This window comes from Physeter macrocephalus, chromosome 11 (genome assembly GCF_002837175.3).
Source record: "Physeter macrocephalus isolate SW-GA chromosome 11, ASM283717v5, whole genome shotgun sequence".
NCBI classification, from domain to species: Eukaryota; Metazoa; Chordata; class Mammalia; order Artiodactyla; family Physeteridae; genus Physeter; species Physeter macrocephalus.
In genome coordinates this window covers 94,252,256-94,276,888 of record NC_041224.1, presented here as the reverse complement: position 1 = coordinate 94,276,888, position 24,633 = coordinate 94,252,256, and the positions used below count along the sequence as shown (strand labels likewise).

The window sequence follows — 24,633 nt, the reverse complement described above, 5'->3', positions numbered from 1 at the left end:
TAGGGAAGAATATTTTGATAACTAATTGTAAGTCAATATTTTAAATAATTTTAAAGTAATTTTTCCATCCTTATAGCTAGTCATTGGCACTAATTTTTTCTTCATGGTTTGTATTCTTTATAAATGTATCTTAAAATTAGAAGAAGTTCATTTAAAAATACAGAAAATTCTTGTTCAGTAACTAAAAATATTTTGCAAATATAGGAGATGTGACAGTTGATTACTAAACATATTAAATTGGAGGCTTCAAAATTTAGAATTTGTTTTTAAAGGCAACATTTGTGGGGGGGTGTTTTTTTTTTGCTTTTAAAATGAGTAAACTTGACTTTAAGATAAACACATTAATATTTTATATATATACACACATATGTGTACATACATATTTAAATTCAAAAATTATATATGTATATTGTATTATATATGTAATGTAAATGGCCATGACTTGAAAAGTATGCTTCATTGCTAATTTTTAATATACCTTCTGTATGAATACATTAAGCACTTTATCCCATTGGGACTCCATAAGAAAATATCTTTTCAAATTTATTTCTATTTAATACAGTGTAAGGTTTTGCAGAAGGTTTTAGTTTGGGGGTTTTGTTTGTTTTTATTTTTATTGGTTCTGATGTTTTAGTATTTACCTATTCATCCTCAGATTGATCCACCTACAAATACTGTCCCCAGCAGCCTCTTATTGGAACTGTGTGAAGCAAAAGGTGACTTGTAAAATCACCCAATGGGTTATGAAGTTGAGGCCTCCACAAGGCCTATCTGAGCAACCCTCTTTCTATGGAGAAGGTTTGGGTTTTGTCTCTATGATCTGGTATTGATGCTAAGACAATGTTAACTAAGTTAAATAGTTAAGTAATCAGTTGACTTACTTTACGTCTTCTAAAAGTATAGATATGGCTTTCTCTTTTAGTTGAGGTTGCCCAGTTCTGCCCCCATAAAATCCTACTCATTCTAGCTATTCTCCTTATGGCCGATTACTTTTAAATAATAAAGTGGAAAGTAATAATAGCTATTAGGAGTCTCAGTGTGCTGGCACTGTTCTCGGTGCTTTATATGTATTAACTTATTTAATAAACAACTGTATATAGGTACTGTTATTATACCCATTTTATAGATAAAGAAACTGAAGTGTACAGAAGGGTTAAAAAAAATGGTAGAGCCTCTTGTATACCTGTGGTATCTGCTAATACCTGTAGCATCTCTTCTTCACATTGTTCAGTGTTGTTAGTTTTCTAGTGTTTTAACTTCTTACTGCTGATTAAATAGATAGCATCCACCAATCATCTTTTTATTTAAAGGTGCCTACTCTTAAGTAGGTGAATACCACCAAATTTATCTTTTTTTTCCTTCCTGCAACAGTGTAGCAATAAGTCAAAGGATTTCATGGAAAAACTATTAAAGATACTTCTTTTTGAATATGTTAGGGTTGTATTATCTGTGCTTAAAATTATTTAGAAATATTTTTCCTAAAAAGATCCACATGTAAGAAATTTTTTTTTTCAATTTTTCCCACAAATTGAAATTGCTTATCTTTTGGTTGTTTTCTCCCCCCACCCCCTTTTTTTGGTCATGCTCATAAAGTTATCTAGATAACTTAGATAATGGTTTGATAAACTAATAGTCAGAAATTAGTGTATATAACTTGACATTGCATACTTAGACATGAATTTGAATTTAGGCAGACTGTCAGAAAATATTTATAATTAATTTATAACTGGCTTGCTATTTTAATGACTATTTTTATTAAATCTAGTTCCATTAACCATTTATTGCCTGTTAGGATCATCTTACATGCACAGTTATAGGACATTCTCTTGTACTAAAGAAAGTACAGGCTGACTGTCAGATATTGTTCAAATCAAGCAGTGTTAGTGTACTGTTAATGTAATGTTATTTTTCTGTATTTATCATTTTTCTATATAAAATTTAAGTTTTGGTAAAATCAGCCCACAATATATTATACAAGATTAGTTCCATTATCACTATTTTGCAGACATTATTCTAGTAGATTTTGTTTTAAAAGTTTACATCATGAACATATAATGAAGTAAGTGAGGGAGATTAAGAGGTACAAACTTCCAGTTATAAAATAGAGTCACGAGCATGAAATGTACAAAAATTTTACATAATAAACATTTCATAACATGAACATCTTTGGGTAGTAGTCAGTCTTATTTAAGACATGTTTTGGGTATGGTATTCTTGTATAACAATTGTTCATTATTATAGTATTATGCATTATTTTAAAACTTTGACTTTTTCAAAATATATTTGGTTTAGTGATAGATTAAAACTATTTGTTGTGTAGATAGAATAATTGCTGTATATTTGGAGGAATATATGTATACCAGCCTGAAATGAAACTTATGGCCTAGACTTACATTTGAGAGACTGCATCATTTTGAAGAATTGCAGATTTGAAGAAGGATGGTTTCTGAAGTACTAAATAGTGGAAGAATGTAGAAAATAGGAAGTAGGCAGCTTGGGACAGGAATCTTTGTTACGAGAAGGTTAGGAGAAGAAAAATGGAGTTAAGAGCATCTGTGGAATAGATTTTGAAGCATTTGGAGGCATGTCTATGTGTGTATCTGTATGTTTGTGTATCTCTGACCTAATACAATAAGTGATCGTAGTCTCACTGTACTATACATACCTTAAAATTGTTCTTATTTCCTACCGGACAGTGCTTAGTGCTTCTTAACTTCTATATATTTCTGCTTTAATATATCCATCCAAATGAGTTAGACCCTGTTGGCCTTATGTCTCTATTTCTTTTATTATAAATTTTTAATTTTATTTATCTATTTATTTATTTTGGCTGTGTTGTGTCTTTGTTGCTGCGCCGGGGCTTTCTCTAGTTGCAGCGAGTGGGGGCTACTCTTTGTTGCGGTGCATGGGCTTCTCATTGTGGTGACTTCTCTTGTTGCAGAGCACAGGCTCTAGGCACACGGGCTTCAGTAGCTTTGGCACGCGGGCTCAGTAGTTGTGGCATATGGGCCCTAGAGCACAAGCTCAGTAGTTGTGGCACACGGGCTTAGTTGCTCCGCAGCATGTGTGATCTTCTCGGACCAGGGCTTGAACCTGTGTCCCCTGCATTGGCAGGCGGATTCTTAACCACTGTATCACCAGGGAAGCCCTATGTCTCTATTTCTATTTTTCTTTCTGAGATTTCGCATTTTCAGCACATGGCAGAACTTCCTGTGGTCCCAACCACATCCAGGCTTGCTGTTACTTTGTACCTTTCTACATTCCTTTTTTATTCCGCTAACCATCTCAGTTTCTGCCTGTGTCTTTTAATCCTGAAACACCTTCCTGTGTTTCAAATGGTGAATCTGTTCTGAGAATAGGAACATTTACAGTCAACAGTTATTCTATTCTCATGGTAAGGAAACACTCTAGCATTATATTCCCCTATCTCAGTGCCACCTTTCATCCCCAGTGAACAGGTACATTATGAAAGTAATATCAAATTTTAAGATGTGTTTTATATTTAAGTATAGTCAAAGTAGTAGAATGCATAATGAAGTTATAGTTTTGACATAATCTGGAAGTCACTGTGTAAGAAGTTGGAAAATGTCACCTTTGTACAGTGCTCCACTTATTATGCTTAGATAATACTGTTTAAATAGAAGTATTCCTTTACAGTGGAAGTGTTTTAGTGTTCAAAGGAGACAAATCCCAAATTTTAGAGGCCCTGCTTATTTTACTTTACAATATGGAGCAAGTGATAGGAGGGATATTGAAAGCAAATGAAAACATTTATACATATGCAAAAATGAAGTATTTTTGGTTATTAAATGCATTTAACTGATAAGCCTTCTTAGCAATAAACAGAAGGTTCTGATGGTTCATGGTTTATCATCCTCCATGAGATAAGGTAATTTAAAAAAAGTATTGACCAAATTGTGGGGTTTTGTCAGTTAAGGTAGTAATATATCTAAATCTATCAGTTACTTGGATTACCAAACAAATAAGGTGTGTTGAAAACTAAACCAAACTATACCAAATATTTCACAATGTAAATGTTAAAATTAATTAGAAGCGCAACTCTAGTTAAAAATTTTGTACCTCATCCTAAATGATAGGGATTGGATACTAAGGATTTCGTCATATTTATTTGCTAGGGGTGGGGGGGTGTGGCTTACTTGGTTTTTGATTAGTCAAGATACTGAGATAAACTGCCTATTAGGCTTAAAAATGAATAAACCTTTATTATTCTAGCCTGTAGGCAGGGATAGAGTGATATTATTAGCATATTAATGTTTGAAATTTGTCTTCCACAAGTGATCAGTTCTTAAGGAAATTCAGTAGTTGTCCCTGTGTAGTATGTAGTCTTGCCTCTCTTTCTCTATTTTGTTTATATTGCTTAACTTCAGGCAATTATATTTAATTTACTTAACAGATTTTTATCATGTACTTACTATATATTTGGCATTGTCTTATGCCCTTTGGGCTTTAGAACTTACAAAGACTGGTAGTACATAGTCCCTACCTCCTAAAATCCTTTGCCTGATTTCCCTGTTCTGCCCTAAAACATTCCTAGAACTAGATTTTTATCATAAGGGCATTTTTGTTTAGATGTGTATTGACAACAAAATTAAATTCCATGAAGCCTAAATTTTGAATTTGTTGCCACCACAGCTTTTTAAAAAAATCTGAATCAAGTGAATCTGGTGCATAGGCATTCTATAAGTATTTGTTGTTCATGTTTTTTGATGTTAATAATCACCTTTGAGTAGAGTACAAACTTTTCTTTTTATAAATTTTTGTCACAAGATAAATACAATTTAAAGGAGTCAAATTCTTTTGTAAACCAGTTTTAGTGGTTGCTCATGGCTTATATTTCTGTGCTTTTTGAATATTGAGTATATTACAAGAGCTACATTAAATGTAGGCAAAAAGAAGACAGAAATAAGAAAATAATGTATTTAAGTCAGTTCTTTGGGTGCTGTAGTCTTTCCTGATATTGTCAGTTGATTTTGATAACTGGTGTGTTTGACTGTTATATTTTCAATCTCAAGTAGCCCAGTAGTGCTAATTTAGATACCACATCTGAATCAGTAAGTATAGAACAAGATTGATTTCTGAAAAATTCCAGTTATTTAAACCCACCAATCCAGACATCTCTTTCTTGAACATTATTTACCTTAATAGAAATTTAAAATAAAGGTACTCTTAGCAGGTGATTGTTAAGAAGAAATTCTGAGTAATTATTGAGGAAGGTCATTGAGACAGGTCAGCTAGAGGTGGATATACAGCCTGCCTAATAATTGGATGGATGCTACCTGGCTGGAAGATGGAGCTGATTGGTGGATCAAAATCTCAGAGGGAAACCTGCCATTTTTAGTTTAAATGTTTATTAAAATTATATTCCATGAAGCACTATTATATGCTGCTATTTAACTATTAAAAAGTGAAATGATCACCAACGATTATTATTACCCTACCAAAAGATTGTTTTAAGTAACTTGGTATATGTGAAATATATTTGGTTGAGTGGTACTTAGTAAACTTTTGTATTACTTTAACATATGAACTTTTAAATTATATCCAAAGTTAGAATATATCTTATAAATAAGTTGTTTCTGTTTTATATGTTTGTTTGCTGAAGCCTATCTTTGTATTTTTTCAGGTTTATGTGAGATTAAGACCATTCTTCAGGGAATTCCTGGAACGAATGTCTCAGATGTATGAGGTAAATATACTTAAGCTAATTATATAATTATTTTTATTTTATTCAGTATAGTACCCATATTTAGATCATGTATAATGATTACTTCTTTTCCCCTGAATTTGTAGATCATTCTTTTTACTGCTTCTAAGAAGGTGTATGCAGACAAGTTACTGAACATACTAGACCCTAAAAAGCAACTGGTCAGGTAAATTTAATTAAGAAATAGTGGAAATGTCTGTCACACTGATCTATGAAATTACTATGCTTCTACTTAATTTTGATAGCCATTTTCAGTTGGCTGCATATATAGAGATTTGTGTGTTAAATGGGGAAAATAAGTGAATTTTTTTTTAAGCCCCAAAAGTCTTTAAGAGTTCCTAATTATTTAACTCCAGACAGACGTTCTTTAAAGGATACAAAGATCAAATGTATTTATTCACTTGTACATCTGTATCCTCACTTCTTTTGGGATTGGGGGGAGATTGGGGGTATGTGGAATTTTTCACTGTGTGCATGATGTTTTCACTTCCTTTTGTCTCTGAGATAATGCATGTGTTGTCATCTTTTTAATGGCTTAGAGAAATAAAAGTTAATTTTAACAAAAAGGATCAAATTAAACTCTTGCTTTTTTCAAGAGCAAATTTATCTTCCATGGAAAGAAAATGTTACATGAAATCTAATTGGAAATTGCAGTTGGTTTAGTCGCTCAGGTTATCCTGATCTGGACTCAGTTCCTTGTGTGTGTCCTGAGGCAGCAGATGCAGTGTGTTCCTGGTTAGGTGGGAGTGCCTTGGGTAATTTAAAACAATTTGAAAATTAGTTTCATTATTTCTATCAACTGAAGTGAGATACCAAGACTCAGCAATCTTGCTGCATCCTCTAAGGTATAGGAGTTAATGTTTGAGTTTTGATCAAGAGCTGAGAGAGATGCCACAAGAGGCTCCTAAAAGCTTTAATAGCTGGGTATTCATTGTCTTGAATACTTTCTCCCATATTGTCTCAATGGAAAATCCTAAACTTAATTTCTACTGTTAATAGTACCTGTATTATTGAGTGGTTTCAGCTATGGTGAAAGGCTTTTCCTAATGTCCACATTTCGGAGATTTTTCCTTTGTAAATAGAATGTGATTTTTTTTTTTAATCTAAAGGATCAAAATGTGTCCTGTAGTCAGTTTCCATTTTATCTTCCATATAAGCAAGCTGCAGACACACAAATGAAAATGGTATTTTCTTTTCATAAAAGTATATTATAACTTATGCTCATTTTACCTAACTTTAATAAAAGCATACAAGTGATTTTGCTCTGATGACTTCATTCATTCTGAAGATTTCTATTCAGCACCTCCAGTGTTCCAGGGAACAGTGGTGAGCAACACAAGCCCTTCCCTCTTGGAGCTTTCATTTTTACTAGGGGACAAATCATAGTCACACAATTATGCTACAAATTAAAACCCTTCTTTTAAACTAGTTTTATAAAATCTACACGTTTGGGAGTTTAAACTTGTTTTATCTAGTTGTATTTTGAAAAAGTTAAAACAGGAAAAACTTTTTGAACAGTGTATTGAATGCGTTAGAGTGCTTTAGGGAATCATCTATGTTGGTGACAAGGTAGACTCAGAAATTCCTATGATCTCTGAATCCCGTGAGTCCGAATGCAAATTTGATGACTAGCAAAAGTAGTTTCTTTCTAAAACTGCAAATACATGCTATTGACCCTCAGATTCCTGAATAACTGGAAGGGGTTTAGTATAATTTAATTAAAATAATCGTTATGGGCTTCCCTGGTGGTGCAGTGGTTGAGAGTCCGCCTGCCGATGCAGGGGACACGGGTTCGTGCCCCGGTCCGGGAAGATCCCACATGCCGCAGAACGGCTAGGCCCGTGAGCCATGGCCGCTGAGCCTGCGCGTCCAGAGCCTGTGCTCCGCAACGGGAGAGGCCACAACAGTGAGAGGCCCGCGTACCGCAAAAAAAAAAAAAAATCGTTAGTATCCATATATATATATTCAGCTGTCTCCTGTGTCTGGTGAATTTGCTGCTATTGGAGAAGAGTTATCAATAGTGATTTGCAGGTATGTGCTGTACCTGCCTCCAATTTCCTCGTATCTAAATGTTTATACAAATAAAATATGGAATCTTATTTAGGTCCAACCAGGACTTAAATTCTTTTGTCTAGTCGTATTTTTTTCAAAGTAGGACTGTCTTTAAACCTTTCAGAGGTAGGTGATCATTTAACTCATGAACATTTAATTAAAAGCATTCTTTGTAATAAGGGGAAAAGAACTGTTTATACCATATTTTGTCTGGTTTTAAAATTCTTCCGCTTTTCCATCACCATTGGCCCTGATTAAAATATCAGTTTTGTTGTTGTTAGAGCTATGACAGATTTTGTTGGTAGAAAATGCCCCTTTCTTGAAATTGGATAATTCAAAATATAGGTATGTGTAAGCCCTAGCTCCTGAAAAATTGTATAATGGGATTAAGACACAAGGAAGCCAAACTACCAAATTAATTAATGTATGCAAGTGGAGTATTTCAAGGTGATCTGTATCAGTTATTAGTAATATTCAGGAACTAATATTCTGAGTGCTAAATGGAGATTAATTATTACAAGTATATAAATATTATTATAAAACCTTAATAGCTTTTTAAAATGATATAGCATTTTTCAGTTTCATTGGTGAAAGATCAGTTTACATTTGTAATACTTAAATCTGAATTCATCTTTTCATTCAATCCTTGTTTTTTCAAATGATCTCTCACCCCCCCACACACACACACACCCACACACGCACACAATTAAAATAAAGATGGGTGTTTGGGAAAAGTTGAAATGATGGAATGTTTTGGCCTCTGCACCTTTCCTCAAAAACTATAAGAGAAACTAAAAACATTTTTTTTTAATGCCAACACGGAAACATTCCTTCTTATATTTTCTGTTCTGGCATGTACAGGGATAGGGAGGCTGTGTGGTCTTCTGGTTAGAGCAAAGGACTGGGAGCCAGGAGGATCCTGGGTTCCAATGCGGGGCTAACCACTGACTTACTGTGTGACCTTGGGCAAGTCACTTGACCTCCTTGTGCCTCAGTCAACCATCTGGAAAATTGGTTAAAAAGCAGGACCTCGATGACAACCAGATGCTGCATCTGAACTGAGCTTTCCTGGGTAAATAAATTACAAAAACAATTTACAGAGTTTTTAATCCCTCTTTATCATTTAATATAACATTTGGGGATAAAACAAAGTTCTTAAAGGCATGGTAATATTTGGTTGTAAGGTTTCAATAATTGCTAAGAATTTTTATAATAAAACTGTAGCCCAAAGCTTAGGCCCACACTTGTATTTGAATTTCCTTTGTGAGAGAAAATGATAAGGCTTAACTTGTAAAGCCTGTGGTATGTGTATTGTATATATGTTTCAGTATATGTTGTGCTTTTTACAGATATATATATATATATATATATATATATTTTTTTTTTTTTTTTTAGTTAATTTGCTTTTACTTTTATGTTTAGGCACCGGCTTTTCCGCGAACATTGTGTTTGTGTACAAGGAAACTATATAAAGGACTTAAATATCCTTGGAAGAGATCTTTCAAAAACTATAATAATTGACAACTCACCACAAGCCTTTGCATATCAGGTAGGAAGAAGGTTGTTAACAAACTCAGACAAATGCTGCCAAAAGATATGACGGACGGGACAACAGAATTTTCACTGGTGGAATTTCCCTGTTTAGTGTCATCTTTTAGGAATGCCAAATTAGTATATTCCTTGTGGAAATTTTTCTTTTAAATGAAGTACAACATACATCAAAATCTGAGTAGTAAATCTGAAGTAGTAAATCTCCAAGAAGGGACTATAAGATATATATCATTTAATAGCATTCTTATCTATTGTTAAATCAGTAATTTAATTATAAACATGTTTCAGAATTACGAATAGCTTAACCATGTTCTTCTGGTCTGTTTGATTTGGCATTTCAAAATATTTTCTTAGACTATTTTGTCAATATGTTTGTACCCTTTGTCAATGATTCTTAGAAATATAAATTCAACTAGAAGGAACTCCCTGGCAGTCCAGTGGTTAGGACTCAGCACCTACACCTGCTGAGGGCCCAGGTTCCATCCCTGGTCAGGGAACTAGGATCCTGTAGGCCACACAGCACAGCATATGATAGATAGATAGATAGATAGATAGATAGATAGATAGATAGATAGATAGATAGATAGATAGCAGACAGACAAAAGATGAGCCATCCTTGCAAGATATATTTTACATTATGAGTATGTTCATGTGATATAGCTGAGATTTTCTTCAGAATAAATCAGTGCAGAATTGAAATGGTGGAAAGTGGGTTGGGTGTAGATGAAACAAGATTTGCCCTTAACTTTTCTGTTTCAAAAATGTCCATAATAAAACGTTAAAAAGAATACAAGGGGAAAAATTGCATATGATATTGAAGTATGTTCAGTTTAGGTCACTACTTTTATTCACTTGCATTTTGAAATAATGTTTTTAAGAATTGGTTCATAAATAAAATAATTTCAGTTATCCTCCATCTCAAACACAGTGTTCTGCATAAATGTTAAAAGATATTTTATCCTAGAAAACATTTACTATAAAACAAATATGGTTTGTATTTTTGTTTTTAGACCAACGAAATACCATTGAGTCAATTTGTTATGTTCCTACTATGTTTCAGGTTATCTTGCTAGTTGCTGGGAATAAAATAATGGGACACAGTCCCTGTGTAAGAGTATATGCTTTCTAATAGTATTCTCTGTTGGGATTGGTAAAATTCCTTTATTCAAAATGCCTAGCATTGGCTAATAATATTTCTTGAATGAATAATGTTTTTAGTTATGTTAATGCAAAACTTATTTTAATGAATATTTCTTATTAAGTTTTATATACACTAAGAATAAATTACTCTGAAAAACTAATTATGTTTCAGTTCATTCCTTAACATCTGTCTCTTGCACTATTAAGTTGTCAAAGAATATGACAGACATAAACTCTGATGGCATTCCTTTTTCAAAGGAACTTACTGATTAATGTTTACTAAAATCTATTACTTCTTTTTTAAGCTTTTCCAAAGTAGGCAAAATATAAATGAAAAGAGTTAATTGTTTATTTTTCACTTTAGCTATCCAATGGAATCCCTATAGAAAGCTGGTTTATGGATAAAAATGACAATGAACTTCTAAAATTGATTCCATTTCTGGAGAAGCTAGTAGAACTGGTAAATATATCTTATCATTTATCTTTTTGTTAGGTTTTTGTTGCTTTAACTCTATTGAAATAAATCTTTTTCAGTTGCTTTGTGTGTACTAACTTTAAGTCAACATGGTGGGACATTAGGGCAGAGATTGAAAAAAGATTATAAGCATTTTTGAAACTTATAAATTATATTAAAATTATGTTTATCAGTATTTAAAAATTTATATATCGAATGTTTTATTTTACCAGACTTCCTCTTGCTAACTAGTTGTCACTAACTAGTTGTGTTAAATTGATTTTGTAGTTCAGGTCTAGAATTAATGCTTATGGTATTGAGACTTTATTCTGGGAATTTTTTCCTCTATGTCCATGGATTAATTTTAAAACTACTATATAAAGTAGAATTCATTGGCTTAATGCTTTACCTATCTTTTGGTTTGACCTCTTATTGCATAATTGTTCTTACAAAATTAATACATTAATGATAGGCTTTTTTTTAATCTAAATTTAACTGCTTCTGTGTAGTATCTTTTTATTTGGCAAACAAAATAATGTAAATTATAAAATATTGATAAATGGTGGTATAGTTTCTTTGCAGAGTAAGAATGTTCATAATGTTATGAGGATCATGTCTTTGAAATTACGTGGCTTTTAAAATGTCTATTTCTCCACACAGAATGAAGATGTTCGACCTCACATCAGAGACCGATTTCGCTTGCATGATTTGCTGCCCCCAGATTAAGTACAAAGACTTGTCAAATCACTGAAGGGGGAGAGAATGCAGGACCCTTTTGGACTAAGACAAAAACATTGCCATTACTGTTGAAATTTTGCATTTTTGTACCCCGTCTTGCTTTTCTTATCTTGGTGCCCAATAATAATCAAGGGTTACAGAAAGAGACTTTATCTCAGATTGAATACATACAGTAGGTAGGCTAAAACAGAAGAGTCTTTAGAACTAGTGCAACTTCCAGTGAAATTTTTTTATGTACAGGACATCTGCAGTTTATAAAGAATTCTGTTTCTGCCACCAGCAGTTTGACCTGTAGTCACACAGGATTTTATGATAATAACAGAGATGAAAATGGACTTTTATTTTCTCTCTGTTTGGTGCTCTAAGTGGGTTTGTAGCCACTTTTCTGTTACTTTAAAATTCTCATTTCAACAGGAATGGCCAGTAAAAGTTGTTTTATTTTTCCTGTTAAGGTTTATAACCTTTTTACATTTTTGACCTGTATTAGATTAGAATTTCATTATGCATTCCTTTTAGTTGAGGCGCTTCATAGTTTTCTGGAAATAGTCAATTTTTAGTTTTTTATTATACATTTGAATGGCCGTTTTCCTGCTTTGTCTGCCTGCATATTGTATATTTGTTTAAAAATATTCTCTACTTTTAGTCCATGTAAGTTTCATTTAGAACATGCATTTATATTTTGTTTCTGTAATATTCTATTGTAGGTGAAATCTTTTCAGAAATCAAGAGACTGGGTAGATAAGAATATATGAATGACTAATATTCAAAAGATTTAAACCATTGTGATGGCATGTGTTCCCAAGTGATAATATCTTGCAGTGGCACACAGATTTGATGGATAAAAGGTATACCTCAGACTTCACTGTGCTCACCAATCTTTGAGGAGAATGAGTTTGGTCACCTGTTGGGCTTGATTTGGTTACTGATGCCTTTGGTTTTCTCCAGGAATGAAGTATTCAGCACAGTGATTCAGTATTTTTAGTTATTTTGCATGGGCTGGTAGTACCTCTGTTATGCTCTCAGTTACAATCAGTTAAAACTCTGTGTAACAGTCTTGGTACCTTACAGTAGCTATGCATAATCCTGTGGCACAGTAAACTCCCAAGCCACCAATGCAGTTAATATGTTCTCATAGTGGTTTTCTATGCTATATGAAAATAGTCTTCAAGCCTTGGTTCTCTAATGCAGCTACCACAAGAGGTTGATATTTTTATAGTGGCGTGTAATCTCTTTTTCGGGAGGCTTTTTATTGAAGGTAGAATTTGTAAAAGTTAGTATGCTTTGCCTCTCAACTGCATTAATCATGCCACAGGCTCAGACTGTTTTTGTGTAAAGGATGTCAAAGAACGGCACTTTTTCTAAAGAGAAGTTTGATATTTTGTATGCTTGTTAAGAAAGTACAGTATTGGAAATTAAAGGTGGACAACTGATAATTGAGGAGTATGTCACTTAATTTTTTATGTATATTACCTGTTTACTTGTACAACTTATTGTACAAATTACATGCAGCTTCATTTTCAAATGAATCCTTAAAATAAGGAAATCTTTTTAGGAAAACATTTAATTTTTGTATTTTTGATTTTAAAGGCATGAGTTATGTCAATTTTCAGTGTATTAATGAAGATTTTAACTTTTCATCAGGTTGAGTGTTTTCTTACTATATTATCTGTTGTGTATGTAGTTAGCATATTGTGTCACTGAACTGTTTAAAAATCTAGCATGTAGAGCAAGCCTGTTTTGTGGAAAATCCTTATTCATTAAAAAAATAATCATGGCAGATTTTCTGCAAAAAAAAAAGCAAAAGCATTTGCAACTCAGAATACTGGGGTTTTTTTTGTTTGTTTGTTAGTTTTTAATTTAAAGAAAGGTATTTTGCTTGCAGGAAAAAAATACTACAGATTCATTTTAATGAGAATCTTTGAAATGTATTTATCTTTAGGGCATCTGGGCATCTTTATGCTGTTTGTCTTCTGTCTTTCTTGAAATAAAATGTACATATGTTACCTTTACATATGCTCTTGCTCAAAATTGTGAACCTGGTTACATTTCTCCCTGCTCCCTTTTTATGTTCAAACAGCAAAACCCAAAACCTATACAGGATCTAAACTTTCAGCTTGCATTATAATTGCTGAAAGCTTTTCTGATTAAGTAAATACAGTCTCAACGGGCTTTCCCACAACTAAAAGGGAAATGTAAGCACCTATATATACCACTGTGCCTATAGGCACTTTAAAAACAACTTTTAATCATCTTTTATTGGTAAAGCTGTTTTTGATCCCCTGCTAGGAGAGCTCCTTTAAGTTGACTGACAAATGAATCAAGCCTAACAAGATTCTGTAAAGAAATAAACTAAGGGAGAATTTTATATGGCCTGAGAAAATTTCTTGAGATCAATTCAGTCTATTTTTCTTCATTACTTGATTTGAGTCATTTTAAATTTGTTATTAATACAAAATTTAAAATAAGTTATAGAGACAGTTATCCAGCTTCCTCCACTTTAAAATGTGTTATCTTATTACCCCTTCTTTCCTTTATCTGTTGGTAGATATTACCTTAAACATTTCCATTAGTTAAATGGAGGTGTTTATGAATTGAGATGTGCCCAGCCCCTTCAGTTCACACAGAAAACATGAACTCTTAAAAACTGACTAGTAAATGCAGGAGAGATGGATACCTGATAAGACACAGCAAAAGTGACCTATATACACATTACAACTCTGAAGTACATATTATAATTGTGATATTTCCAGTGGTAAATGTCTGACTTTTAAAGACATTCTTTTAAATATTTGTATTATTGTTAGGATGTTTTAATCAGTTGTGTTTTTTAATTCCATGTAATATATGTAGCCCTAATCAGATTTATAGCACCATATTTCTCCTTGGGTCTTAAAAGAGAGTTGACAACAATTTAAAAGCATAAATTGTTTTATATTAGCTAGTATGTATATTTATTTACCCGATGGCTTTATCTTGTTTCCCAAAATTTTGGGGGGATTTGTTGAAAGCATTGTAACTTCTATAAATGGCTATTTTCTTGTAACTGTCAGTGAAAATGGATGTGTACGTTGTGTTTTTATATTACTTTGGTTTTCCTGGTTTGTTTGTTTTTTGGGTTTTGGGGGGGATGGTTAAACATAGAATCATTTTTTTTAAAAAAGTTATCTTTGGCCAATGACTTTTTCAACTAGATATTACTTTCATTCAACCATCTAAAGAAGTTTGTTATTCACTGTTTTGTTCATTCAACTTGCTGAAAAACAGAGACTTCATCTCATCAATGAAGAAAGCATTTCATTATTCCTACAAATCTTTGCAGCGAGCACAGACTTCTTCATAAGGACCAGATCTTTTCCACGTCTTGTGTCAGTCACATAAAGCTGAAATGTAAAGGACACTGAAGCCTTCATTTAATTGTCCTAACATGATGGTGTTATATACTACAACATTAGCTAGTTAAGGTTTTCTGACCTGACTTCTCTTTGTCTTCCTAGGTATTTATTTGTTATCTCTTTTAATCTTGTGTATCTAAATTAACTTAGTGTTAATAGTCACCCACCAAATAACTATGCCAAGTAACTAGGAAAGAATGTTTATTTTATTTCCCCTTATAGGGGAAGAGTGGACTGGGAACAAAAATGTATGGGCCAAAAGGCCTTAGGTTGTCATTCATTCACTTTCTTATTCCTCTCATGAGCTGTTTTTGAGTATAGTATTTTTTCAGTGCTTATGTGCTTGATTATGTCATTACTTTTCATGTTGTCCCCTGAGTTAAAAGCCTGCTAGGAACCTGTATAAAATACATTTTAAAATTTCAGAATAAGAACCACAGAACTCAGTATCTTATATTTAAATGCTACTTAAATTATTATTGGAATCCAAGTCTCATTCACTAGGATACATTTTTATAAAATGTTTCTCTGTATCTTGAATTGAAATTACTTGCCCAGAGGCAAGAGTTCCGGGGTTATGTGTTTTGAGAAATTTTTAAAAGGGGAGATGAGAGCAACAAGTTTATACTTACTTCATGGTTTTTATATTAGTTATTAGTATTTTAAAATATATCACTGGTTCCCAAACGGGACTCTTCATTAGAATTACTCTGTGGAGCTTTTGAAATACAGATTCTTGAGGCCTGACCTCTGCCAAATTATCTCACTGGGTCTAGAGTGGGGCCTGAGAGTTCTGTATTTTTTAAAAGCTCTCTAAGTGATTCTCATAGATTTGGGAAATCATGTTACTTAATGTGACAGTGGTTTGAGAGTTAAGAGTAGGCAACAAAATTAAGTTTACCAGACATCTCTTTGTGGTAGAGTTTTCTTTTTTCTTTTTTTAACTGGGACCAGATTTCACAGAACTTATTCAAGATGCATGGAGGAATAATAAAGAAGATTGAGGTTATTGCTTATTATTCATGTCTTTCATACTTTTTAAGAGTTTGCATTTTCTAGCACTTGGAATAGTTGATCATATACACAGCTGAAGGACATATCCCTGAATGAGACCATTATATATATTAACTGTAAAATATTTCACTATTTTTTTATTTTATAAATCTTTGTAGAAATAAGCAATGAAATACTACTTTCATCTTTTGAAATGGGATTTTTCAAGGCAGTGTCCTTTTGGCATTAAGGTAGGGGGGAGTTAATATTCTCTCTGCCTTTTTCCACATGAATCAATATAAAATCATGGACATTTAAAATATACAATTTAATTTCTACATATTTACTATGCAGTATAGCCGTGAACGAGTAATGTAGATTTAGTTTTCTCATCTTCAAATGCCCTGATCACCCTACCTCACAGGGTTGTTGTGGGGATAAATAAAACTTTTATGGAAGCACTTTTCTTTGGTGATATTTTATCAGCCATTAGAAACAATATAATATCTAACAACTTATATTTTTATAGTGCTTTGTTTACAAGTACACAATTTTTTCACATTGCTTTCTCTTTTGATGATCTGTAAGGAACGTAGAGCAGGTTACAGATACGGAAAAAACAGATAAGGAAACAAGCTCAGAGACGGCTGTGACCCAAGACCTCACAGCTGTTCTAGGAGACTTGAATTCAAGTATCATTACAACAGGCTATTTCCCAAGGCGTTGGCATTTTTGTATAATCATGTTTGTACATAAATACAAAGCTTTCCCTAATTTATAAAATGAATGTAGCCAACAAAATGTTCTTATAAAAGAACATATTAACTCAGTGCAAAAGCTTGTGGTACAAACTAGGCCCTAGAGTTTAACAATCCAATTTTTAAACTAGAAGGAAATTCCATCTTCTAAGTGTACATCTTTATTTTACAGATGTAAAATGTGTCTAGAAAAGTGTCTTCCCAAGATCACAAAGCTGGGATTAGAATCTAGCTCTCTTAATTACCATTACTCAAAGTAAAGACTTTAGGAGGAATAACATTCTTAATTTCTGGAACTACCAGAAGTGCAGAAGTTGCATAAAACCTGAACAATGAAGTGGTTAGCTTTAAAAAGTAGAGATAAAATGGCAAGAAAGAACCAGATTATGGTGAGCTTAAATTAAATTATACTTCATGTAATGGGCTAAATAACTTGAACCAGTATAACAACAAAATAGCAAGCTGGTCCCACTCCAATCTCTGTGATGAGACTTAAATACAGTATTGTTAACTATAGTCACCATACTATATGTTAGATTCTTGGAACATTAGATCCTCAAACCACTAGAAGTCTGTACCCTTTGACTAACATCTCTTCATTTTCCTCACCACCCCCCCTCCCCCAGTTCCTGTCTGGGATGAGACTTGATAACTATTTTCCCTGAGCTTCAAAGGAGTGTAATGCACACAGACTGGTTGGAGTGTCACTGCAGTAGGCCTTTAGAAATAAATGACGACTTGGGAATAGCTGACTTAGGAGTATGGGTAATAAGGAAAATAAAGTTCAGAGTCAAAAGACCTGAATTCAAGAATTTAAGAACTCATCCACTTACTAGACAAAGGAGTTCTCTGATCCTTAATTTGTTCATCTGTAAAATGGGTGGTGAAACATGTATACAAATAACTACCAGAACTGAAATTTTAAAGCAGCTAATTTTCTTGAGGGTGTGTGAGATATATGCAGGGTGTTGGGAGATGTCTGAAGCTAAAGGGGGCAGAAATGAGCAGTAGAATCAGGTTACTGTAATTCCGCAGATGTCAGGGAGGTTTTTTAAGAAAGATGAGCAGCAAGCAGTCTGGAAAGAAAGACTGGAGAAGTGGTAATGGAGAGGTCACCTATGATTGTTAAGAACAGCAGTCCCCAACCTTTTTGGCACCAGAGACCAGATTTGTGGAAGACGATTTTAACACGGCCTGGTGGCGGCGGGAGGGATGGTTTCGGGATGATTGAAACGCATTACATTTATTGTGCACTTTATTTCTATTATTATTATTACATTGTAATATATAATGAAATAGTTACACAACTCACCATAATGCTGACAGGAGGCGGAGCTCAGGCGGTAATGCGAGCGACGACGGGAAGTAGCTGTAAATACAGATGAAGCTTCGCTTGCTCGCCCACCGATCACCTCCTGCTGTGTGGCTCGGTTCCTAACAGGCCACCGACCGGTACCCGTCCGCAGCCCGGGGGTTGGGGACCCCTGGTTAAGAACATTTTGGGTGAAAATAATGCTGTGAAGGAAGAAATGGAGGATGAGGAAACTAAAGAGTGAGTATTAAATGGCTTGAGAAGTAAGTAGCTGGGGTAGCAGGCTCATGTAAATGACTTGCCGAGTTAGAAGTCTCTTAGTAATCAGTGAACCAAATGAACTAGAGTTTTAGTGGCTCCCATATACTGAGCTTTAGTGTTATATTTGATGTATGACAATTGTTGAAGGTAGCTGTAGGTAGCCTTCCTGATGACAGTAAAAGTCGTTTAAAAACACTGCCTTACTATGCTAGGCTCTGTGGATGGCAGAAGAAAGCAAACCTGACGCTGCTCTCAAGCTAACAGGCTAGCAGTGGAGACTGACATTTGCTGGGAAAAGGAACATGAACGAAAAGACTGGCTTTGAGGGCTAATAACAATCTAATCTGAAGTCAGGCTTGGATTGGCTGAAGAAGTATTAAGTTGAGATCTGTAAAACATTTATTGAAAGAATATTAAGCCAGGCTTGGTTGGGGGAGGGAGTAAAGTTAAGCAAGGGGGTAAATAATCAGATTTGTTTTAAACAGATCACTTTGACTGCTGAATAGGGAATAGATTGAGTGGGAGACCAGTTTGAAGAAATACAGACGTTGACCTAATTCGTTGCACGCAAAGAATTTCCTTTCTCCACGATAATATGGTTAATGTATTGGGTGCTAGCATTGTAATGGACAATCTGAGGTCGGAGATTGGTAAAGTTCTAGGGAAAGTATGGCTTGCCCAGCTTAATGATAGAAATGGGAAGGTACTCTAGGATTTTATGGCACCATATAAAAGTTAAGTATGGAAAAATGTATAGGAGTTAAAAGGAGACAGATGCTGTCATTTCACGTCTTGAGGGTCTTTAGGGGAGGAGGGTTAAAATTGAAAAAGTCATTAGTTGTTTCTACATCAAATCATGTAAATCAAATCAGTGATTTTGGTATTTTATAAATGAGTGTTTGGGGGGGGGTTTGGCCAAGCGGGGCAGCATGTGAGGTCTTAGTTCCCCAACCAGGGATGGAACCCGTGCCCCCTGCACTGGAAGTGTGGAGTCTTAACCACTGGACCGCCAGGGAAGTCCCTATAAATGAGTTTTAATCTGGTGCTATTTGCAATTAAAACCGCCTCCTCAGCCTAGCCTTATTTCATCTTTATGAGATTTTGAGTCTGGTGCTTAAGGCACTTCACTTAAAAATAAGCCATAAGCAGCCCTGCTTCTTTTCTGCTGGCATTTACTCTCCTATGGCTTTAATGATGAAGCTTCTTGAAGGCAGAGGTTTTAATGTTAATTTGTTCAACAAACACTGATCAGTTACTCTGCTCATCTGTAAGATGGGAATAGTGTTACGTGTGATTATAGGGTTTCCCTACAGATTAGTGTGTGGATCACAGATTAGTTTTAAGGAATAATCGAAGTCTCCAGCACAGAGTTCTTGACAATTGTCTCCCGGCTTCTTTATTTCAAAAAGCAGCATGCACAATTCTGTGAATAAATTCTATTCTCAATTTCTGCTTCAAAAATTTATCAATGAAGCATATATATAGCCCATGTATTTTTTCCACAGCACCTCCAACTCTCATACCCTATTTTCAATTGCATGTGGTTTAATACCTTGAAGTTAATACCCCAGAACCTAGAATAGTACTTGGTACAGGGTAGGCCGTCAATAATTATTTGTTGAATACATGACATAATGAATGAGCTCATATTTCAAAGTTTGGACTTCAATTTATAAGCCAGAGAATTGATTCTGAATGTGCAACTCAGAACTGATGAAATTCAGAGGAATTGGTTCACACTAACTAAACTCACAAAACACTAATTTTTAGGCCAAATATGAATTCCATTCATTTACCTCCTTATGAAACTAAATCACAATCAGATGCCAGCTTGGTAAGGGTAGAACCAGAGAGAAGGTCTACTGAAAGAGAATCATAACGGCTAATATCAAGTCAACAGGATGCCCTCATCTTCATCTCTACTAGGTATCTGCCAGAAGTCTGCAGGTTAGCTTAGCCTTTTCTCTGGGGACTGTCAAAATCTTGTTCTTTGGCTTCACCTCCCCTATATTTCACCTTCTTTCTGTTAACATTTTTTGTTTGTTTGAAGATACATTGTCTTAGAACATCTTCAGGCAAGTAAATACAGATGACTGTATTACCACTTCAGAAATACACAGTTTTGCTTTCCTGAGTCTTCACCTTGGGATATTCGATTGAATCTGGCACTTTCTTAGCCAATTATTTACTATTTCCTAGTTCAGGTCATTGCTATAATGCTGTGGGCTTACTAGTAATATATTAAAAAAGCAGCTTGCTTTGGGGTGCAGCTGTATTAATTTTCTTTTGAGACTACCTTTCATGAGGAGAAACAATGGCCTGATGGGTGAGTTTTTCTTTGAGAAAAAAACCCAGTTTTGCCTAGAAATTTATTCATGCAGTCATTCAACAGTTATTAAGTGCCCACTATGTGCTAAACAGACTTAAGTATAGCAGAGCTTAGCCTCTCAAGATTTCTTATCTGCAGATAAGACTACTAAGATGTATTTGTTAAAAATTTTAGCTGAGGCCAATAAAGGAATTTACTGGAAAGATACTGGGGTACCTCATGGCATTTAAGGAAGAGCTGGATAACTGGACCTCAAGGGAAGGCAAGAGGAAGTAAGGTGGCTTGGGAAATCATCAGGAGGTCTTTCCTTCAGGCTGCTGTCATCTGCCACCAACTCCCAGGCCCTGAGAGTCTTGAGTTCCAAATTCTAAAGTCCTGGGAAAGAGAATCTTTCCGTTATCACTGTATAACAATTTACCTCAAGATTTAAGAGGCTTAAGATAAGTTATCTCTCACAGATCTGTGGGCTGACTGGGCTCAACTGGACAGCTCTTGCTTGGGGTTTTCTGTGGCTGTAATCAAATGGTAGTTGTGGATTGCAAATTCCCTGGTGGTCCAGTGGTTAGGACTCCAAGCTTCTACTGCAGGGGGCCCGGGTTCGATCCCTGGCCGGGGAACTAGTATGTCACAAGCTGCACAGCAAAAAAAAAAAAAAAAAAAAAAAAAAGGGTAGCTGTGGATGGAATCATCTGACGGTTCAACTAGACTGGATGTCCAAGATGACTTCTTTGCTCCCGTGTCTGGCATCTCTGCTGGGATAATCTGGAACAGCCAGGGGCTGGCTGAATACTTCTCTCTCCCTAAACAGGCTCTCTGTAAGGTTATCTTGAAACAGCATGGCAATCTTAGGGTAGTAAGACTTCTTAAATGGCGGCTGGCTTCTACCAGAGTGAGAATTCCAAAAGGCACAGGTGGAAGCTGCCAGGCTTGTTATAGCCTAGCCTTGGGTGTCACTTCTGTACTATTCTACTGGTTAAACATGAATCATAGGGCTACCCCAGAATCAAAAAATAAAAAAGGGCTTGGATACTATTCATTAAAGGGCCATCTTTGGAGGCTAGCTACCAGATAATTTGGTGGTTCCACTGGATTATTTATATCCCACCTAGGGGCAGATTCCGATTTTATACAGTTTGAAGCATATACAATTTGGAGGGCTTTCTTGAAGAATGGAAGGGGCCTATGCAATGAGGGGCTCTGAAGCTACAGCTTCATTAGATTCATAGATAATCTGCTTCTGACCCCCTTTCCCAAATCAGCTATGGTAAGGGAGTAGAATGGCTTGGGGAGCCCACCTACTCTTGTATACTAGGACGATTTCCAGAAAAGGACAAATCATTGTGAGCTTTCCCCACTCCTCACCATAAGTGTCCAGTGTTCAGTTCAATATAATCTGATCATTTGAATGTTTAGAACTCAGGTCTCCTGACTTACAACAGTGAATTTTCAAATATACTATATTCCATAGTATTTTAAAATTTGTATTAAAAATGTAGAATTGGAAGGATACAAAATTTTTTTTAACTTACTATCCTTTATATACCTTTTTCTCCTGGCTACTTTTAAATGTTGATGTCCTTCAAGGTTTCTCATTCTATCCTGTCTTCAGATGGCCTCTACTTCATGTGATTCCATCCACCCCCATCATCAGATAACTCCTAATCCTCTATCTATGGCTCAGACCTCTCTAGTTCCAAATGTATACTAGACATTTCTATTTGGATACCTCAGAGGAATGTCAAGATCTGTGTGGCCAAAACTTAACCTATCCTCATTCCTTATTATGATGAGAAACACCATTCAGGCATCTTCAGAAACATTTATGGAGCATTTACTACATGCCAGGCACTGGGAATACAGTAGCAAAGAACACAGACAAGATACCTGTGCTCCAAACAGATATTAATAAGGAAACAAGGTCATTAGAAATTGTGATAAATGCTATGACAAAACCAGAGTGACAAGATGAGTAACTGGGCAAGGCCCCTTCCTGGAGGGAGATCAGGGAAGAACTTTCTACAAAGGTAACATCTGAATTTTGGAGGAAGAAAAGCCAACCATGTAAAGGTGTGGAAAAAACACTGTAGACAGAAAGAATAGCAAGCACAAAGTCCAAAAATAGGAAAAGGCTTAGTAGCCTCAGAGGGCCAGTAACAATGATGTTAATGAGAGGGAATGGCATCATAAGGGGGTTGGTGGGAGGTAAGAGTCAGATTACGCAGAGCCTTGTAGGCCATCATAAGGAGTTGAATTTAAATCCAAAACAAACACCAAGAAGGCACTAAAGGGATTTCAACTAGGAGGAAGGGGTGTGATGATCTAATTTACATTTTTTAATAAACTGCCTGGTGTATAGTGAATGGACTGTGGAGAGGGAAGAGTAGAAGGAAGAAGAAGGAAAACCAATTGAAAGCATATTATAGTGGAACTGCCTAGAGAAAGCTTGGATTAAGGTGGTAGCAAGAGACATGGATTCGAGATTAATCTTGGAAGTAATTCACAGACCTTGGTGATGGACTGAATTTAAGGGGTCAGTGAGAGGAAGAAAGCAAGGATAGCTCCCAGGTTTTTGACTTGAGCACCTATAGATGGGTGTTACTTCCACTCAATCTCCAAAGGCATCATCCTCTACTGCTCCCTTCCCCTCCTCCTCCATATCCAGTCAGTCACTGTGTTAGTCAGGGTTATTCAGAGAAACAGAACTAGTAGCATGTGTATATATAGAGAGATTTATTTTAAGAAATGGCTCACAGGGAATTCCTGGGCTGTCCAGTGGTTAGGGCTTGGCACTTTCACTGCTGAGGGCCCGGGTTCAATCCTTGGTTGAGGAGCTAAGATCCCATAAGCTGTGCAGCACAGAGAAAAAGAAAGAAAGAAAGGAAGAAAGGAAGGAAGGAAGGAAGGAAGGAAGGAAGGAAGGAAGGAAGGAAGGAAGGAAGGAAGGAAGGAAGGAAGGAAGGAAGGAAGGAAGGAAGGAAGGAAGGAAGGAAGGAAGGAAGGAAGGAAGGAAGGAAGGAAGGAAGGAAGGAAGGAAGGAAGGAAGGAAAAGAAAAAGAGAAAGAAAGAAAGGAAGGAAGGAAGGAAGGAAGAAAAAGAAAGAAAGAAAGATAAGAAAAGAAAGAAACTGGCTCACGTAATTGTGGGAGCTGGCAAGTCTCAAATCTGCAGGGCAGGTCAGCAGGCTGGAGACCCACGGAAGAGCTGATGCTGCAGAGTCCAAAGGCAGTCTGTAGGCAGAATCCCTTTTTCCTCAGTGTGTTTTCTTTTCTTTTCTTTTTTAAAAAAATTAATTAATTAATTAATTTTTAGGTTTTCGTTGCTGGGCGTGGGCTTTCTCTAGTTGTGGAGAGCGGGGGCTACTCTTCATTGCGGTGCATGGGCTTCTTATTGCGGTGGCTTCTCTTGTTGCGGAGCGCGGGCTCTAAAAGCAGGGGCTTCAGCAGTTGTGGCACACGGGTCAGCAGCTGTGGCTCACAGGCTCTGGAGCGCAGGCTCAGTAGTTGTGGTGCATTGGACTTAGTTGCTCCGCGGCATGTGGGATCTTCACGGCTCGAACCCGTGTCCCCTGCATTGGCAGGCGGATTCCCAACCACGGTGCCACCAGGGAAGTCCCTCAGTGTGTTTTCTTTCCTTTTTTAAAAAAAAATTTATTTATTTATTTTTGGCGGTGTTGGGTCTTCGTTGCTGCGTGTGGGCTTTCTCTGGTTGCGGCGAGCGGGGGCTACTCTTCCTTGCCGTGTGCGGGCTTCTCATTGCGGTGGCTTCTCTTGTTGCGGAGCACGGGCTCTAGGCACGCAGGCTTCAGTAGTTGTGGCACGCGGGCTCAGTAGTTGTGGCTCGCGGGTTCTAGAGCACAAGCTCAGTAGTTGTGGCACACGGGCTTAGTTGCTCCACGGCATGTGGGGTCTTCCCAGACCAGGGCTCGAAC

At 35.7% G+C, this 24,633-nt stretch overlaps 2 protein-coding genes across 4 annotated transcripts in view; both read left to right on the top strand.

The window, feature by feature from the left end:
- Positions 1-13,669, top strand: part of CTDSPL2 (CTD small phosphatase like 2) — a 69,907-nt gene extending 56,238 nt beyond the window's left edge. For all 3 annotated transcript variants that reach the window (XM_007115996.4, XM_007115997.4, XM_007115995.4), the window contains 5 exons: positions 5,645-5,707; positions 5,812-5,891; positions 9,200-9,326; positions 10,833-10,928; positions 11,583-13,669. In XM_007115996.4, the coding sequence (XP_007116058.1) occupies positions 5,645-5,707; positions 5,812-5,891; positions 9,200-9,326; positions 10,833-10,928; positions 11,583-11,648 (432 nt within the window). In that variant the 3' untranslated portion in view covers positions 11,649-13,669. The remainder of the gene's footprint in view (positions 1-5,644; positions 5,708-5,811; positions 5,892-9,199; positions 9,327-10,832; positions 10,929-11,582) is intronic.
- Positions 13,670-18,254: 4,585 nt separating this feature from the next.
- EIF3J (eukaryotic translation initiation factor 3 subunit J) overlaps positions 18,255-24,633 on the top strand; it is a 30,636-nt gene continuing 24,257 nt past the window's right edge. Inside the window, 1 exon segment of the mRNA XM_007115992.4 lies at positions 18,255-18,355. Within this exon segment, the coding sequence (XP_007116054.2) occupies positions 18,340-18,355 (16 nt within the window). The 5' untranslated portion in view covers positions 18,255-18,339.